Genomic DNA, 20,817 nt, shown 5'->3' on the forward strand with positions numbered 1-20,817 from the left:
TAATCCGACATTACCATTTTTTAACTTTAATAATTAGATCGCTTTAGGGTAAAGACAAGAAAAGTGGACGACCATAAATCCTAAACAGAATCAATGGGGGAAAAGTCCGACAGTCATTAGGAAAAGAGGAAGGTTACAGACAAAATCTGTTGATAAATTTAAAGTCCTCCTCGGTTTGACATACATATTTTTAAATTGTTCAGCATAAAGTCCATAAAAAGTTGTCATTAAAACCCATTGCGACGGGCCAGCAACACGGTCTGGGGTCTGCTAATTATCAATATAAAACTATTTCAATTATGTCGTTTTAGGATAATAACATTACATTTATTACATCACCTCATTTCCTTTAATTTTTATACATTTTAAAATAACTATTCTTACATTTACAGCAAATCGCTTTAATTAATATTTTGTTTCTTTCAAGTGTTTTAATTAGTTAACTTAACAACTTACAATTAAACATTTATATTTATAATAAATTAACGGGAAGCACATTTTTTACAACTTGATATTTGTTTGTTTTCATTTCTTTTTTTAATATTAATAAACTAAATCACAGATCTTTTTTTCTCTTTAACAAAAGTTCTTCGTTCTTTAACAAATAACATAGAAATAGTTTCAAATTTCTTCATTTTTTTCTAAATAGTTTTTTAATTTGTTTTTTTACAACTAAAGATCCAATCATCTGTGGGGACAATAACTAAAGTAGGGAAACAGTTTACAGTGCAGGGAATAGAATCGTCGCGGATCGGTTTTTGTATCGAAACCATCAACTTTAACAACATTCCATTGATTTTTCATTAGGGCATAACTGAAGGACACTTGATCCTGATAGGTGTCGGGTCGTATAAATTCCATGGGCTCCAAATGTGAATGAAAATTGTCCACCACTGTTAAGGGCACTTTGAGTAGATGTTCTGCGGGTAATGGAAGAAATGAAAACAATTAAATATTGTACAAAACAAGAATACACAAACTCTCACACACACTTACCTATAATAAAACCCATGGTAACATCATCAGGAAATCTTATTTTATCACCAATGCTTATAAATTTACCACCACCTGCTATGGGTAACATTTTCAATGTTAAGGCTCGACTCAGACAGAAACCAGCACCACCTGTTGCAAACCAAAATGTAATCTTTTTGTTCAGTGTTGTGTTCTTCTGCAAGGACATAAAGAAAAAGAAACAAGAAAACGGATAAAAACATGTTATTATTATTATTATTTTTAATATGACGTCAAGATAAAAGTACGAGACATTGATGAAGGAGAAAAGGGCAATAAAGAAAATAAAGTTTATTAAAGTTTTACAAGGACTTATAATTATGTATCTTCCTTTTGGTTATCTTGTTTTATTTAACTGGGGTTTTATTAAACATGAAAAAAGTTTAACCGGTGACTTATGTTGGGATTTAAGTGGTTACACTTTTTTAAAGTATGAAATTATAGCAGCGTAGAATGCCACCACAAAATGAAGGGAATAACCACAGAAAAAGAGCATAAATAAATTCCGATGATATTCCATAGCCTTAATACACATAATTTTTGTGACAAGGGATTTTAAATTGATCAAGTTTCAATTGCTACCGTGCTGTCCAAACACTCGTAGTTTCTTTGAGGATTTTCCACATCTGTTTTAACTTTAAAGTCTCAGTTAGCCTTTAGTTTAACCAGATAGGTAGATAAATAATGACTTTAGACAAATTGGAGGCGATTTAGTCCGGTATGTACGACTGTCTGAACAAGATGATCAAGATTAAGAGGGACATATCTGTACACTCCTGCAGCGTAAAAATTCAAAATATGGACCAAAAAAATCCACATTCAAAAATATTAAATTTTTTTTTTTGCTATCTATAATTCCTAAGATAAGTTGGAACCTTGACGTAATGAACTGAAATAACTACTGAAAACGATATCCTACGAATTGTGTATCCGATTTGGCCGAATCTATAGCTACTGTAAAAACCCACTAATATGGAAAAAATAAAGAAAACCAAAACCCTCTATAGTTGGTCCCGCAAACTGTTAAAGGAAAAAGAAATTGAATGGAATGAAATGTTGAGATTTTTAAAGACAAGCTGCAGTTTACGCAGTGTCAGAGGTACTTGCAAAGTAGAAGACCGATATTACTGCTATACATCAAATACAGTGGATTGGAAATGGCGTCACAATAACACCTAAAGGTGACTGACGCACGGTATTGTCACTGCCATGATATAAAACCAGAATAGGGCTACGAATTTGCAGTTAGTCGCTTGTTAAAAAATCTGGTCCATAGTTTCATCCCACTGCAGTGGGAATTCCAGCGAGCTGGAAGAGTGACTTGATACAATATGAATAAAAGCTAAATTTTTCAACATCTGCCTTATTCCGAAGACAAGGGCGAGCAGACCAAGGATAGTTTATTACCGGTGTTCTGCCTATAACATTAAAATTATTCTAAACAAATTTGGATGGCAAACTATCTCTAGCCTAGCAGTAGGGTATTTCAGAATCCAAAAAGCAACAAACAAATATGGTAGTTAGCAGCACCAGATTTGATCATATGTCGATATGATTCATAAGGGCACCTGGCTGTCACCAGATCAAACAAGAAGAAACAAAATTGATCACTTTGTGATGGATGGAAGACATTCATCGAGCATGTTGGATGTACGATCGTTTCGAGGAGCAAACATCGAATTAGATCACTGCCTTGTTGTAGCAAAGGTACACACCAAATTAAAATTTGAATAAACAGGAAGTTAGAACGGCCGGACCGAACTTTTTATAACCTCTAACACGAACTGTAAAGAATTTGAAAAAAAATACATGGAAATACATAAAATTTGCCCAATATCGACAAGACTAAAACCAGGATATACATGAATAATTTGATAATGCGACCAAAATCTTCAAAAATTTTAAATGGAGGGGCATGTGGAACCTTTACAGTCTGATTTTTGCGAGTGATTACTATTATGTACCTGTAAAAATAATTTGTATCTTAAGCGTCCATTAAATACCAACTTTCAGTTATTCCGTTTGAATAATATGACTAAAACTTTCAAAATACCGAAAATCGAATCATCAAATTTCAGGTTCAAATTTCAGGTTGAAAGTTTTATACCCCTAACGAAGCCAGAATACCTAATTTTATCCATTTCGGTGGGATATTGAGGTCACAATCTTCAAAATACCGAAAATCGGAAGGTACTGTTCTATGGGGGCTATATGAAGACCAATTTCAGGTGGAAAGTTTGATACCACCAAGGAAGACGAAGGAAGCCTCCACCTCCAAAATACCGAAAAGCGGGACGTAGCGTTCTATGGGGGCAATATGAAGACGTGGACTTATACTGACCAACTTCAGGTGGAAAGTTGTATACCCCCAACGAAGCCTGAGTACTAAATTTCAGTCATTGCGGTGGGATATGAATACCACAACCTTCAAAATACCGAAAGTCGGGAGGTACCGCTCTTTGGTGGCTATATGAAGGCATGGACCTATACCGACCAATTTCAGGCGGAAAGTTCGATATCGCCACGGAAGACGAAGGAAGCCTCCACCTTCAAAATACCGAAAATCGTGACGTACCGTTCTATGGGGGCAATATGAAGACGTGGACTTATACTGACCAATTTCAGGTGGAAAGTTGTATACCCCCAACGAAGCCTGAGTACTAAATTTCAGCCATTTCGGTGGGATATGGATGTCACAACCTTTAAAATACCGAAAATCGGTAGGTACATTTCTATGGGGGCTATATGAAGACGTGGACCTACTCCTACCAATTACAGGTGGAAATTTCGATATCGCCACGGAAGACGAACGTAGCCTCCACCTTCAAAATACCGAAAATCGTGACGTACCGTTCTATGGGGGCAATATGAAGACGTGGACTTATAATGACCAATTTCAGGTGGAAAGTTGTATACCCCCAAAGAAGCCTGAGTACTAAATTTCAGTCATTTCGGTGGGATATGGATGCCACAACCTTTAAAATACCGAAAATCGGTAGGTACCTTTCTATGGGGGCTATATGAAGACGTGGACCTACTCCGACCAATTACAGGTTGAAAGTTTGATATCGCCAAGGAAGACGAACGAAGCCTCCACCTTTAAAATACCGAAAATCGGGACGTACCGTTCTATGGGGGCAATATGAAGATGTGAACTTATACTGACCAATTTCAGGTGGAAAGTTGTATACCCCCAACGAAGCCTGAGTGCCAAATTTCAGCAATTTTGGTGGGACATTGGTGCCACAACTCTCAAAATACCGAAAATCGGGAGGTATGGAAAGTACTGAGCTATATGAAAACGTGGAGCTATGCCGACAAGTTTCAGGTGGAAAGTTTTCTACCTCCAAAGAAAACTAAATAGCAATTTTCAGCCTTGTCGTTATGATTATGATGATAAAACCTTTAAAATACCGAAAATTGGGAGGTACCGTTCTATGGGGGCTATATCAATACGAGGACCGATGCCAAATATCCTATGAATAATATGAACGTCAAAGCCAAATTACAAATCTCTGTCTTAAAAATTTGCAGCTTTATCTTGATTTCAACAGACTGACAGGCGGACGGACGGCCATATCGACTTAGAATTTTATCATCGGTATAAATTTCCAACGGATCTCCGAACAGACCCTAAACTACACTTGGACACAAATGTTGAACATTTGTGGGGTAGGTATCCTAAGGAGAGGACCGATATGGGCCATTTTAGAAGTTAAAGTAGGTTAGGTTAGGTTGATAAGAGGGGTGATACTTGATCACCATATGCCCATGTGGACATACACTTAAGCCATAATTAGGCCTGTTGTGCGCTCTAATTTTTGGGTTTTTGGAGGATTATCTTTTTTTTATACCCTCCACCATAGTATGGAGGGTATATTAAGTTTGTTTTTCCGTTTGTAACGCATTGAAATACTCATTTGCGACCCTATAAAGTATATATATTCTTGATCAGGATAAAATTCTAAGTCGATCTGAGCACGTCCGTCCGTCTGTGGTAATCACTCTAGCATCCACAAAAATAGAGATAGGACGCTGAAATTTTGGGAAAATGCGTCTTTTGTTTGCAGGCAGGTCAAGTTCGATGATGGGCTATATCGGTCCACGTTTTGGTATAGCCCCCATATAACGGTACCCCCCGATTTGCGGTATTTTGACGTTTTTAGCTACATTTTTAGACCGATTTTGCTATAATTTGACATTTAGGGTTCTTAAGTATCAATAAACTTATATAACAAAAGTTGTGGACATAGGTCCACGTTTTGGTATAGCCCCCATATAACGGTACCCCCCCATTTGCGGTATTTTGACGTTTTTAGCTACATTTTTATACCGATTTAGCTATAATTTGACATTTAGGGTTCGTAAGTATCAATAAACTTATATAACAAAAGTTGTGAACATAGGTCCACGTTTTGGTATAGCCCCCATAGAACGGTACCCCCCGATATACGGTATTTTGACGTTTTCAGCTACATTATCAGACCAATGTAGCCATAATTTGACATTTAGGGTTCTTAAGTGTCAATAAACTTATATAAAAAAAGTTGTGGACATAGGTCCACGTTTTGGTATAGCCCCCATATAACGGTACCCCCCGATATACGGTATTTTGACGCTTTCAGCTACATTTTCAGACCGATGTAGCTATAATTTGGAATTTAGGGTTCCTAAATGTCAATAAACTTATATAACAAAAGTTGTGGACATAGGTCCACGTTTTGGTATAGCCCCCATATAACGGTACCCCCCGATTTGCGGTATTTTGACGGTTTTAGCTACATTTTCAGACCGATTTGGCTATAATGTGATATTTAGGGTTCTTGAGTGTCAATAAACATATATAACAAAAGTTGTGAACATAGGTCCACGTTTTGGTATAGCCCCCATAAAACGGTACCCCCCGATTTGCGGTATTTTGACGTTTTTAGCTACATTTTTAGACCGATTTAGCTATAATTTGACATTTAGGGTTCTTAAGTATCAATAAACATATATAACAAAAGTTGTGGACATAGGTCGACATTTTGGTAAAGCCCCCATATAACGGTACCCCCCGATATACGGTATTTTGACGTTTTTAGCTACATTATCAGACCGATGTATCTATAATATGACATTTAGGGTTCTTAAGTGTTAATAAACTTATATATTAGAAGTTGTGGACATATGTCCGCATTTTGGTATAGCCCCCATATAACGGTACCCCCCGATTTGCAGTATTTTGACCTTTTTAGGTAAATTTTCAGACCGATGTAGGTATAATTTGACATTTAGGGTTCTTAAATGTCAATAAACTTTTGTAACAAAAGCCCCCATATAACGTTACCGCCCGATTTCAGGTATTTTGAGAATTTTTCCAACAAATTTTAACCGAATTATCTGTAATTTGCACATTTGACATTTGAAATTTTTAGTGGTCACCACACCTCTCCACCAAAAATTGTCAAGAAAGCCCCCATATAACGGTACCTCCCGATTTTCAGTAATATGATGATTTTAGCTACAATATTAAACCGAACTAGCAGTAATTTGACATTTGAAGTTCTTAGTGGTCACAACACCTCTCCATCAAAAATTGCAACATAGGTTCATGTTCGGATATAGCTCCCATGTAACGGTACCTCCCAATTTTCAGTAATTTGGCAATTTTAGCTACAATTTTTAACAGAAATTTGAAATTTGAAATTTAAAAGTCAACAAAAATTCTGCAACAAAAATTGTTCATTTAAGTTCATATTTTCGTATAGCCCAGATACCTCCGAACTAGCTGTTAATGACATTTGAAGTTCCCACGTTATGTACCGATTTTCGATATTTTGAGGATTCTAGCTAAATTTTTTAACCGAATTAGGAGTTGTTTGACATTAACGGCTCCCATCAAAAACTGTCAACATAGGCCCATGTTTTATTATAACCCCTATATAACAGTACCTCCCAATTTCTAGCCCACCAAAAATTGTCAACAGTTAGATATAGGCACCATAAAAAAGGCCTCCCGAATGAAGCATTTTATGTACATTATCTGACATTTTAACGTACTCACTTAAAGTTGGGGAAATGAATGAATATTTTATGGTGGAGGGTATGAAAAGTTCGGCCCGGCCGAACTTAATTCTTTTTTACTTGTTTTACTCTCTTTTCAACAATTAAGATAACCTGGTGGTAACTTAATATTTAAGCTTCCTTTAACTTTAACTACCTTGAAAATTGCCAATAAATGTGACGACCATCTAAGGTTACACAGCGATATGTATGTATGTTTATGTGTGTGTGTCCTGTACTTTATGATCGTATCTTTATCTCTCTCTCTGTTACTTGTCAACATTTTGTGAAATTAATTAACCATGAAAAAATACATTTACAATATAAAAGAACCTTAACGTTATGATTTAGTTTAGTTTAATTAAACTAAATGTGTTACGGCGTGGGTAGGGAAGTTGTCGTTTTATGATTATTTATACATTAAATTATTATACTCACACTATCCAAATGAATTTCCAATGGCGAGGAAATACTCGGCTTGCCCAAATACCAATCAACAGTGGGACTATATTCATCCAAAAGTTTCACCAAACGAGGAATGTTGACATAGTTGTCATCGTCAAAGTGACAGAACCATCTAAAGAAAGGGGGGAGAGAGAGAGAGAGTGGGATATTAATGTTTATATTTTTGGTAATATTATTATGTATTATGAGCTATGTACGTATGTATATATCTCCCACATGCATATGTCCATTAAAGGAAGTGAAAGTCTGGGTTGTATTCTACTAGTTTGCCACAAAAAATATATGTATTTAAGGGGATTTGTATTTCTTTAAGTGCCCTCTTAAACCATGTATACAGTAAGTAATAAACTTATAGGTATTTATACATTAGGGTTATGACTTGTTTACAACCTCGTATCCCTGTATGATGTTTTGATGAGTTTTTATCTAAAATTACATAAAATCTTAATTTTTTCAGACAAATAAAAAACTTTTTTATTTCATACTATATTCCACAAATACATATATGCTCTGTTCCAGAACCTGCAAAAATCTACAATTTTTTACTACGATAACAATTTTTCCTTTATGTTATCGAAAAATGTAGTAAAAATTAGTAGATTCTTGCTGTTCTGGAACAGACCAATAATTTAAAAGTGGTTTGTGCGGAACTTGTTTCTATATTCTCCACCATAGTATGAAGGTATATCGTCTATTTAGTTTGTTTTTCTGTATAAAAAGTATATGTATTCTTGATCAGTATAAACTTCTAAACGATATAGCCACGTCAGTCGGTTGTAACTACGTTTTGGTATAGCCCCCATATAACGGTACCTCCGGACTTTCGGTATTTTAAGGATTTTAGCTATATTTTTGGAACCGACTACCTGTAATTTGACATTTGAGTTTCCCAGTGGTCACAAAATGTCTCCACAAAAAATCCTAACATAGGTCCATGTTGCGGTATAGTCCCCATATTACACTATCTCCCTATTTTCGTTATTTTAAGGATTTTAGCTACATTTATTGAAACAAACTACCTGCAATTTAACATTTAAGGTTCCCATTGGCCACACAGTATATCCATTATAATATTTCAACATAGACCCATGTTTCGGTATAGCCTCCACATAACGGTACCGCCGGACTTTCGGTATTTTTAAGATTTTAACTAAATTTTTGGACCGAACTTCCAGCAATTTGTCATTTGAGGTTCCTAGTGGTCACAAAACATCCCCAGAAAAAATTCCAACATAGGTCCATGTTTCGGTATAGCGCCCATATAACGGTACCTTCCGATTTGCGATATATTGAGGATTTTAGCTACATTTTTGGACCGAACTGCCTGTAATTTGACGTTTGAGGTTCCCAGTGATCACAAAACTACACAACCAAAAATTTTTAACATAGGTTCACGTATAGCCTCCATATACCGTTTTTCGGTATTTTGAGGGAATTAGCTACATGTTTCCTCCGAACTACCTGTAATTTGGCGTTTGAGGTTCCCAGAGTTAACATAATATTTCTACCAAAAATTTTCAATATTGGTCCATATTACGGTATAGCCCCCATATAACGTGACCTTCCGTTTTTCTGTATTTTAAGGATTTTAGCTAAGTTTTTCGACCGAACTACCTGTAATTTGACGTTTAAGGTTCCCAGTGACCACAAAACATCTCCACTAAAAATTGTCAACATAGGTCCATGTTTTGGTATAGCCCTCGGTACCTGGCGATTTTCGGTATTTTCAGGATTTTAGCTACATTTTGGGCCCGAACTACCCGTAATTTGACTTTTGAGGCTTCCAGAGGTCAAAAAACATCTCCAAACATCTCAATTTTAACAACATAAGCCCATATTTTGGTTTAGCTCCCATATATCGGTACCTCCCGATTTTTATACCCTCCACCATATGGCGGGTATAATTAAATTTGTCATTCCGTTTGTAACACATCGAAATATTCGTTGGAGACCCTATAAAGTATACATATTATTGATCAGCATAAAATTCTATGTCGATTTGACCATGTCCGTCTGTCTGTCTGTTGAAATCAAGACACAGCTCGCGCTTTTAAAGATAGAGAGTCAAAATTTGGTACAGAAGTTTTTATTACTTGCAGGATGGTTGGTATATAAAATGGGATATATCGGTCCACGTTTTGATATAGCCCCCATAGAACGGTACCTCCCGATTTTCGGTATTTTTAAGGTTTTAGCTTCATTATCCTATCAAAATTGCTGAAATTTGGTACGTAGTCTTCTTTAGGGGTATAAAACATTCCCCAGAATTTTGTCGGTATCGGTCCACACCTTCTTATAGCCCCCATAGAACGGTACCTCCCGTTTTTCGGTATTTTTAAGGTTTTAGCTTCATTATCGTATCAAAATGGCTGAATTTTTGTACGTAGTCTTCTTTAGGCGTCTAAAACTTTCCCCCAGAATTTTTTCGGCATCGGTCCACATCTTCATATAGCCCCCATAGAACGGTACCTCGCGATTTTCAATATTTTGAAGGTTTTAGCTTCATTATCACACCGAAATGGCTGAAATTTGGTACTTAGTCTACGTTGGAGGTATAAAACTTTCCCCCACAACTTTGTCGGTAGCGGTCCATGCCTTCATATAGCCCCCATAGAACGGTACCTCCCGAGTTTTGGTATTTTGAACGTTGTGGCCTCAATATTTCACCGAAATGGCTGAAATTTGGTATTTAGACTTCGTTGGGGGTAGTCAAATTCCCCCTTTAAATTTGTCGGTATAGGTCCAAGCCTTCATACCCCCCATGGAAAGGTACATCCCGATTTTTCGTATTTTGAAGGTTGTGTCTTCAACATTCCACCAAAATGGCTGAAATTTGGTATTTAGTCTTCAATGTGATATACAATTTTTCGTCAGAAATATGTATGTACATTTCTGACTAAAATTCGTTGGTATAGGTCCACGTTTCGATATAGCCCCCATAGAACGGTACCTCCCGATTTTCGTAATACTGAAGATTGTGACGTCAATATCCAACCGAAATGGCTGAAATTCGTTATTTCGTCTTCCAAGAGTTATAAAATATTCCAGAAGAGTATTATCAGTATAGGTCCACGTCTTCCTATATCCCTATAGAAGCGTACTTCTTAATTTTCGGTATTTTTTAAGATTTAGCCACATTCTCTTACCGAAATATAGGAAATTTGGTATTTAGTCTTCTTTGAGCCTAAAATCTTTGCGTCAGAAATTTGTCGGTATAGATCGACGTTTTGAAAAAGCCCCTATAGAATGGTGCTTCACATTGTTTTACCGAAATTGCTGAAATTTAGTATTAAGTCTTCTTCATACACGAAAGGAAACTATTTATTCCATTTTACTTCAATACAACTTGTGGTGGAGGGTATAACAAGTTCGGCCTGGCCGAACTTAACGCCGTTCTTACTTGTTTTTTTTTTTGTATTTTGGCTACATTTTGCGATTTTACTTTTCAGGTTCCCAAAGGTCACAAAACATTGCTCCAAAAATTGTCCATATAGGTCCATGTTTTGTTATAGTGGTACCTCCCTGTTTTCGGTATTTTGATGAATTTAGCTACATTTTTTACCAAACTATCTGTAAATTTACATTTGAGGTTTCCAGTGGTCACAAAATTTCTCCAACAAAAATTGTCAACATAGGTACGCCACCGTGATATAGCCCCCATATAAAGATGGTGCCCGATTAAAGATTTTTTTTATATATTTTCTGATCTTATTTTAGGTATTTGGGTTTCCGTGGTCACAAAATATCCCCACATAAAATTGTGGAGAGGAAAGAAAACTAACCAATACGTATTTTATGGTGGAGGGTATAAAAAGGTCTATTTTTTACTTGTTTTTAATAATTAAATGGAATAAACCATATTTAGGCATTAATAAGCAAGAGTTCATTCATTCTTGCTACAGGAAATCAGTTTTAAAAAAGGTCAAAAAGTCGTAACCCTAGTATACATATATATGTCTTTCTTTATGTTCGTGTTTGTCCTGTTTCATGCATGATTTACCCTTTTCCATGCCTTGTGTCGTTGTTTTGCTTCTTTTTTCCTTTTTGCCAAACTGTCAAATCCTTTCAATTTCTTCCTTTTTTATGGATATTCGATATTATTTTTTCTTTACTCAAGTGGATTCTGTAGTCTGAGTATATTTTTTGTGTTGCTGTTGCATCTTCAAGTTTCAGTTGGTCCCTAAGAAAAAGCTTAACATTTTATGTTTTCTTAAGAGCATCTTTAATTTGGTTATTCAAAGATATTATGTTTTGGGCGAAATATGAGATTTTTTTAGAAAACAGATTGAATACCCCAAAAGAAAAAGGTTACTGTCCTTATGTTTCAATAAAGGGGGGGGGGACAAATATGTCTTTATTTATCGTTTGGTGTGCTAAAGCATTATTATATTCCATATTAAGTTATTTTAACAGGATTTATAGATGAACACCATCGTGTTGAAAAGAAGATTTGGTTTCAACTTATTTTTGTACTATAACAGTCACAATGGAATGGGGGAATGAAATAACGCCTGATGTTCGTTCGATTTATTAAAAACAATTCAATATTAGCTATAAACACTCCATAAGCTTTAAGTGGCGATGATTTTAAATCTTTTCAAATTGTATATCAGTAAAGATGCCCTGAGAGGAAATATCTTTTCAACACATTCCCTTAGATATTCCTTAAACATGGCTGAAGAAACATGACTGAACTTCTTTCTACCACAACCATGGTGGAGAGTAAATAAAAATAAAATTGTCATTGCCACAAAAATATGAATAAAAAAACAACTAACAACTGAAAATTGTTCTCCAACATGCCACTTAATTTCCATTTTCCTTTGTCCACCTTAAATAATATTAAAAAGTAGCATATGTACGAATTTTTAACATTGAATATGTTTCCCAACTAACAACAAACTTTACAATGTTCAGCATTAAAATCAAACACGCTTTTTAATATTTTTCATAGAAATTAGAGTGAGAAATCATATTTTTTTTCACAAAATGTTATGTTTTTGGCATATAACCCAAATGTTATAAACGTTTATAGAGGGACAAATGTTTGCATGCATATATGTAGTTGTTTAGTACAAAAGTAGAACAACAACAGCAAAAACTTTTATGTACAACACTTGTTTTTGATGGGCGACAATGTTGTCGATGTTTTTTTGTAGCTAAAAACAAGCATAAAGTATAAAACAACTTCCATTAAAACGAATATATTTTATATGGCATTGTAAACGTAAATGTCATTAAAAGCGAGACGAATAGGAGAAAATATGATCAAGAAATAAAAACCCATATATTTAACAACAACAAACAATTTATATAAAAGAAGAAATAACTAAAGAAACGCCAATAAAAAAATACCTACAAACATTTCTACATACTCGTATAGTCAGTCCAGCTAATGGGGTTACCCTTCGAAACAATGCGAATGAAGGTTAGTTGGTAGTCGTTGCAGTTGTTATTGAAATTTTACATACACGTATGCAAAGGGTGTTATATGTAGGGTTTGTAGCTGGTGAAAAGTATATTTTAGGAAAACAAAGATGTGAAATCCCTTAACTTAGGAAAAGTTGGGGCTTTTGGCTGAATGGGGTCCTGCCAAAGTATACGTATACCGAATATAATATTTATTCCTTGCAAAATTACACTCAAAATGGTTAGAATATGTATGTGAGTGTGAAAAACAATAAAACGGCTTAAACTTCGGCCGAGCCGAACTTTTTTTACCCTCCAGATTTTAGCCATTTCAGTTGAATAATTTAGCTAAACCATTCCCAAAAATGGACTAAAAGTGGACATATTCTCAGCAGGAATATTTTAGACCCCCCCAGGGAGACAATATTAAATTTTGCAGCTTTGGATAATGTGACTAAAACCTTCAAAATACCGAAAATTTTTAACAACTGTTCTACGGGGGCTATATAACAACGTGAATCTATACCGTTTATTCCCTGTAGGAATATTTTATACTCCCAAAGAAGACTAAATACAACATTTTAGATATTTCGGTGGGATAATGTTGCTAAAACTTTCAACATTTGCAATATCGGGTCGTCGCGACACAGTGGTCGCTGCCATGTGTCAAAGTTAAAGAAATGAAAATCTAATTTTTGGTACCAAATGTGTTCATATCTACTCCTAACATGTTAAATTTACAAAAGTTAGGCACGGTGCTCTTGAATCAAATTAAATGGAAGGTGCTTACCCCTGGGAAGTTTTTGCGGATTCTGAAACTACAAAGTTCATAGATGAGAAAAATCAAAAAAAAAAAAAATTGCTGGAGCGCGATTCAAGTTGACATTTTTAGGGGTTGTTTAGGTTTTCACGATTTTGCTTAGAAATCGCAAGTCCTATCAAAATGAGGCTGAAGAAAATGTTGTAGCTATGAAAATTCTCTTACGGTATTTTCGTAGGTTTTACCATTTTTGAGATATTGAAGTTCAAATTGGAACAATGTACTGACTGTATCGCCCCCTTATAAAACAATGTCATGAAGGGAGCGCCTTAACTAACTTTTAATGAAAACTGCTTACACAGGGGAAGTTTTTGTGAATTCTGAAACAGCAATGTTCATAGATGAGAAAAATCCAAAAAACAAGAAAAAATCGCCGGATCGCTTTTTAAATAAGTCGCGATACAAATTCACATTTTTAGGTGTTTTTTTAGGTTTTCACGATTTTGCTTGGAAACCGCAAGTCCAATCGAAATGGAGCTAAAGAAAATGTTGTAGCTGTGAAAATTCTGTACAGGACTGACGTTTATGATTTGTTTTCAGGCTGTAGGTTTTTCGTTAAGGTTTCGCGAGTTTGCTTGAATACGGCAAGTCTTATCGGTATGGGACCTGAGAAAATCTTATAGCTGTGAAAATTCTCTACAAGAGTGGCTTATGTAATTTTTGTACCATTTTTTGAGAAATATAAGTTTAAGCTGGGAAATTGCAGTCATGAGACGACACAGAATTGAATTGTCCCAATTTCAACTTCTATATCTCAAAAGTTGTAAAACCTACGAAAATATCATTAAGGCCAGTCTTGTAGAGAACTTTGATAGCTACAACATTTTCTTTACTCCCATTTTGATAGGACTTGCGGTTTCCAAGCAAAATCACAAAAACCTAAACGACATACATTAATCGACAATATTCTGCGGGTAAGATTAAGTGGCATTTCGGCCATTTCGACTCAATAACTTATACAAAACCTTCAAAATTCCGAAAATCTAGCGGTACCATTATATGGGGACCCTACCAAAACGTGGAACCAATTCAAAAAATTTTTTTTCAGAAGGTTTTCTAACACTAGGGAATACCGATAGTCAAAATGCCAGAAATCAGGTGTACGTATTTGTGTTGCTAAACTAGCCTTTACTGAAATTTTCGTATTGATATCTGCTCAAGAAGTATTTTTGGCCGCTCTTCCCATACAAGTTCGACCACAGTGCTACATCAAAACATAGACCTATTCCTATAATTTTCTGCAGAAATTTGAGCAGTTTCGGAAGGATAATGCTGCTATAACCTTGAACAATACTGAAAATGGGGAGGATTCCTTTTATTGGGGCTATATGAAAACCTATTTGAACCTATAATAATAATTCTCTTCTAGAATATTTTATAGTCCCATTTAAGACTAAATACCAAAATAATAAAATAATGACGCTGAAACCTTCAAAATACCGAAAATAGGAAGTACCGTTCTATGGGGGCTGAATAAAGTCGTCGATATGTACCGAAAAATTTAAGGAAGAAAGTTTTGTAACAACAACGAATACTAAATATCAACTACCCCAAAATACTGGCTATAACGTTCGATAGTATGTTCAAGTCGTCAGAAGTAGAAACAAGGTTCTCAAGTCGCTGGCCGGCAGCACTTGGGGTGCTGATAAAGAAAACTTGTTGACCACCTACAATGTAATAGGCCGGTCTGTGGTAAGCTATGCGGCGCAAGCGTGGTCTGCAAAGTTTAGCGCATCGCAGTGGAAGAAGATTCAAACCATCCAGAATGCCGCACTGAGGACTGCAACAGGGTGCCTCCTCATGACACCAGTGGATTATCTTCATGAGGAGGCGAGGGTTTTAACGGTTATGGGGTCGATGAAGTACCTGCTTGGGTGTTACCGCAGTGAGGATCCCTGTCACGATTTAATGGAAAGGCTCCCCCCACCCAGGCACGTCAGGAGAGACCTTCATGATTTAGAGAGAGAGGGCCAAAGGTATAAAAGAGAACCGCTAGATCAACGTGCCTATCAGGCAGGCTTGAATCGCATTCACACCAACATGGTTGCGCAAGCAGTACGAAGATACAGTGTGTCAGTCATTCTTTATGGACGCAACCAGTCCAGGTTGCGGAATTCTTGAGTCTGGATACAGAGGAACTTGATAGCTGAAATAATAGACGAACGAACATATATGCGTTGCTACAACAACAACAACAAATATAAAATTTTAGATATTTCGGTTTGATATAGAAGCCACAATCATTAAAATGTAATGTTCTATGGAGGCTATATGAAGACGTGGACATATACCGACAAATTTCAAATGGACTAAATGCCAAATTTCAGCCATTTCGGTTGGATATTGAGGCCACAATCTTCAAAATACCGAAAATCGGGAATTCTCTTCTGGAATATTTTACACGCCATTTTGGTGTGAAGCGAGTTTACTTATTTAGCTGGCTCATTACAGAACATTTGTTCCATAAGCCGAACTAAGAAAAGATCTCCATTTCTCTCTGTGTGTTGCCTCGCTTTTTACACCAAAATCGAGTTTGGTGTGTAAAATACCTCAAATCGGGCGAAAATATATATGAGAGCTATATCCAAATTGTAACCGATTTAAATATAAATTGGTACATTTAATTCTTGACCAAATTCCGTCACACATTCAAAATTACATTGCAATTGGACATACATACATAGCATGTTTAGTGCTTCAAATACATAAAATCGTCCGAAAATATGTATATATGGGAGCTCTATCCAAATCTGAACCGAGATCTATCAAAAGCAAAAGTTTCTTTCTATGGCTTAAAATTTATTTTTCCCAATTTTCAGCCGAATCAGACAATAAATGCGACCTGTATTTATTTTTTTACTTGAAGGAATTGATATAGTCACTTTTTAAAGTGGATCGAGGGAGTGTGCTGACAGGTCCCATTTTCGAACTTAAGCTAAGTTTCGAGCCAAAGTCTCGACGAAATCGTTTGCTCCATAATATTCGCAGAAAGATTACGATATGCAAGGTTTGGACAAACACCGTATACGGTTCGAGTGTTGTCGTGTGCACTACACATGGTGACCGTAGGGATTTTTACCCTTCATGGACGCATTAGGGATAGGTAAGTCGACTATCGATTAATCGACTTTTTGCAGTCAAAAGTCTCAAAAGGGTACTCGACTTTTGGCTGCAGGGAAAATCGCGAGGTTGTCCATACATTGTTGACTTGGCGGTTTTACTGTTTTGGCGGTTTTACAGTTTCAAAAGAAAACTCTAAAATAAACGAATAGCCGATTATAATCGATTTTCTGCGGTTATGAAGAAGTCCAAAGTCGAGTTTTAAAACAACTGAAATAATCGCCAGACGGAAATTTTTATTTTAAGACCAAAATCGAAAAATCGATTATCGCTTTCCATTACCTATTTCTAGGCCGCATGAACTTGCCGCCAAAAATATATTTGGATTAAGTAATGCAGCGGTTTAGTAAATTTTTAATTATAATAATTTGGGAGTCAATTCTTTTCGATAGACAGCTCGCGTAACTTAGAGGTTTTAGACCCCTAGCATGGACTTGCGGACGAAAAACATAATAACGCAAACAGGGCCACAAGGAGTAACATCAGTATATATTTCCAAAGGGTCTTCAAACATACTCTAAATTGCACTTAAACAAAAAAGTTGAACTTTGTGGGGGAGATACTCTAGGGAGTGGACCGATATTGCCAATATTCGTAGTTAAACTAAGTTTGGACAAAACATAATGAAAGCCAAATTTTGGACCGAATCGGCTGATCCGTTCGAGTGTTATCGTGCGCTCCAGCCACTACACATGGAACCGTAGATGTAAAACTTTCAGGCCTTTTTCTCAGGAAGTATGGACTTGCCGCTGAAAAAATACTTGTACTTCGCAATGGGGGCAGCGGATACAAGTGATTGCAAAAAGAATCAAAACGATTTCAGAGCAGTTCTTAAACTGCACTTTTCCGAACTTTATGGCCCATTTTTGAAGTTGATCTATGTCTCGTAGAAATATTTCGATATGCTAAGTATGGACCAAATCGGATTTTAGCAAAAAAAGTTTGAACTTTTGGGGGGGAGTTACCCGAGGGAGTGAACCGATATGGCCCACCTTAGGACTTGATCTAAGCTTGGACAAAATATTACAACTGTAAAATTGTGGACAGAATCGGTTTATCCGTTCGTGCGCTCCAGCCACTTCCTACGCTTGGTGCCAAAGGGAGTTTTTACAGCTTTCCGGTAATTTTCTCAGAAAGTATGGACTTGCCCCTCAAAAAAAACCTCTAGCACCTCGAGAACAATCTGTTGCAACAAAATCAAAATCATTATAGAGGAGGCTCTAAACTGCACTTTTCCGAAATTTTGTGTAGGTATCCGAAGAGGTAGACGTCGCATAGTCCATATTCAAACCTGATATATGTATGTAATAATAATAATAATTGTTCCACAAACATCCCAGATGGGACAAGGGAGACTTCTCTCATATCAATGAGTGCACGCCGATTCATATTGGCTCAATGATATGGGACCTACGTTTTATTGCCGAGTCCGAACGGCGTGTCTTACGACACCACTTGTAGAGAAATTTTTCATGGCATAAATACTCAGGAAATGTCGCCAGCATTACTGAGGGGGAATTTTGCCACCGTTGAAAATTTGATGTTGCTTGGCCTGGGATTCGAACCGCAGACCTTCTGAGTGCAAGGCGGACGTGCTAACTATTGCACCACGGTGGCCCCCCAGATATATGTATGTATCGTGGAGATAATGAGATGTGCAAAGCAGGGGTTATTGCCTTCGAGTGTAATGTGCGTACAATTTTTACAAACAATTTTGAACTTTTTTGGGGGAGGTACCTGAGGAAGTGGTCCGATATGCCTCAATTTTGGACCAAATCGACTGATCCGTTTGAGAGTTATCGCCAGCGGACGGACAAAGCTAAGCAGGACGAACATAGTAAGCACATATCATGACTTCATGCATTACCGAGTAATGAGAAATCATTACCCTCCTCATTATCAAGCAGTACATATTTAATGGCCTACATACTTTATTCATTACTAAGTAGTTAATAGGTAATGAGTACGGTGTCACAGCGCGTGTGTGTCCGACTACAAATCCTAGAGTTGAGTGTTCAAAGCTCACCCTCGTCGTGGGAGTTTTTCGTTAACAAAATCACGAAAAAATGTTGATGTACATGCATGCGTTTAAACAACCCTAAGGTCTCGAGAACATAAGAAGCATGGATTCTTGCTGAAGTCATATCTGATAAAAGACTAAAGACCAAGTTTGAGGCCTTAACTATTCGTATGAATGGCCTAGTGTGTTTGGCTTCAATTCAGCAGTTCGTGTTCCAATCCAGCAGCAGCAAAATAAAATTAAAAGAAACACAAGAAAAATGTGGAGTGTTGAATTTAAACATAAGTTCACCACATTTTTTCTAAAAGTAGAACGTATATTTTTTCAAGTTTTTCGACTATCAGTATGTGGCTAAATATGTACTTAAAAAACATCTGTGAGGAAGTACTTCCTTCCAATGACATCCCCATGTAAAAATAGTGACTTTTACGGTTAATTTGTAAGTAGTTACTAATGCCAAAATTTACTGAATGAAGTCATAATTTGGTAGTAACTCTTTTTTTGCTGGGTAAAAACAAATGTTCAAATAATATTTGAAATTTTGAATTCTTTGTCACAGAAGGTACTTTTCTATTCTTCGATACATAAATTGTATCAAAATACTTGATGTTGACTGACAAATTTTAATACTCAAATTTAAGCTTGTTCCACGTTCTAACTCTGACTGTATTTCCTTGGCACGAAGCATATAAATTATTTCTGTCACCCCAAAAAAGAAATAAAAGCTAAAATTGTAATATTTCTTATGTGGCCCTCATAACACAAATTGTAGTGCAAACAATTAAAGCATACTTACTTTTTGCCACTTTCCAGGAACACATCTAATTCGGCGGACATTTTGCAACATAAAGCCTTACGGAAATGACCCTGAGAACATTTTGTGTTAATTAAATGACCATCTGAAAGAAGCAGAAGAAACAAAATTAAATGAAATTTACTTTTTTATTCCCAAAACAAACAAAAAAACTAGCATATTTGTAAACTATGAAAGAAAAAACCGCAACAACAACAACAACATCACATAATTATATAGACATTTAAGTGTTCATTAAAATTCTTTATTTTCACATTAAATTTATAACTAATTGTAAACATTTTGTAAGCTACTGAAAGATGAAGAAAAGAATTAAAACAAAAACACAAAGCAATAATTGTTACTTTGTGGTGCTGAGTGATTACGACGTTGATCAAGTTTTGTTTTCGTTACCTGGCTGACCTTCCGCATTTTTTGTTCTCCCATAACCACTGGCTTGGTTGAAGTGTTCGTTTATTTTTTTTCTATAAGTAAAAAATCTACTCCCTAATGAGACAAAAATTATTGGAATATTTCACATTTTTTTATCGCTTTATCAACGTTAAAAGCGTTGTTAGCAAAGACACCAAAAAAAGTTAAGGAGGATGCGGCCCCACTCGCACACTTGATAAATCCCCAAATGTTTCCATTCTGGATGGATGCTGAATGCTGCGGCTGACACACAATACTAATAATAACAATAATAAGGGCTACCTAAGCCTAACAAAAACAACAACAGCAACAACAACATTAAATTGCTTTTAAGATGATGAAAGAACAGAGGACGGACGGTGTGACTGGACGACTGACAGAAAGAAGAAAGACAAAAACAGTAAACAAATGGTGGGATGGCTGGCCAAACCCATTGAAGGGGTAAGTAAGAATCAGCAGCGACAGCAGCAGAGATAAAGTACGCACAAAAAAGGTTCTTTTGCTTTTAACGGTTTTGGAATTTGGTCCTAATCAAAATTCCAGTAGTCATGTTATGTGTTCGATGATGCTTCTAAAGAATGCGACAAATGAATATTTTTTGTGTGTGCGTTTGTGCTGATTTTTTTCTCCCCTTTCATATTATTTTTACCTCAGGGGTATTGTGTGCGTTCAATATTTCCTTCATACCCCTTGCATCTT

General features: G+C 36.1%; 1 protein-coding gene across 1 annotated transcript in view; it reads right to left on the minus strand.

Moving 5' to 3' along the window:
- Positions 1 to 297: 297 nt before the first annotated feature.
- Positions 298 to 20,817, minus strand: part of fng (Fringe glycosyltransferase) — an 89,810-nt gene continuing 69,290 nt past the window's right edge. The window contains exons 4-7 of the mRNA XM_073985006.1: positions 19,690 to 19,792; positions 7,498 to 7,636; positions 997 to 1,171; positions 298 to 920 (exon numbers count right to left, since the gene is read on the minus strand). Coding sequence (XP_073841107.1) covers positions 685 to 920; positions 997 to 1,171; positions 7,498 to 7,636; positions 19,690 to 19,792 — 653 coding nt within the window. The 3' untranslated portion in view covers positions 298 to 684. The remainder of the gene's footprint in view (positions 921 to 996; positions 1,172 to 7,497; positions 7,637 to 19,689; positions 19,793 to 20,817) is intronic.

Source organism: Musca autumnalis, unplaced genomic scaffold (genome assembly GCF_047663935.1).
Source record: "Musca autumnalis isolate F117 unplaced genomic scaffold, ASM4766393v1 scaffold_4, whole genome shotgun sequence".
Lineage (NCBI taxonomy): Eukaryota > Metazoa > Arthropoda > Insecta > Diptera > Muscidae > Musca > Musca autumnalis.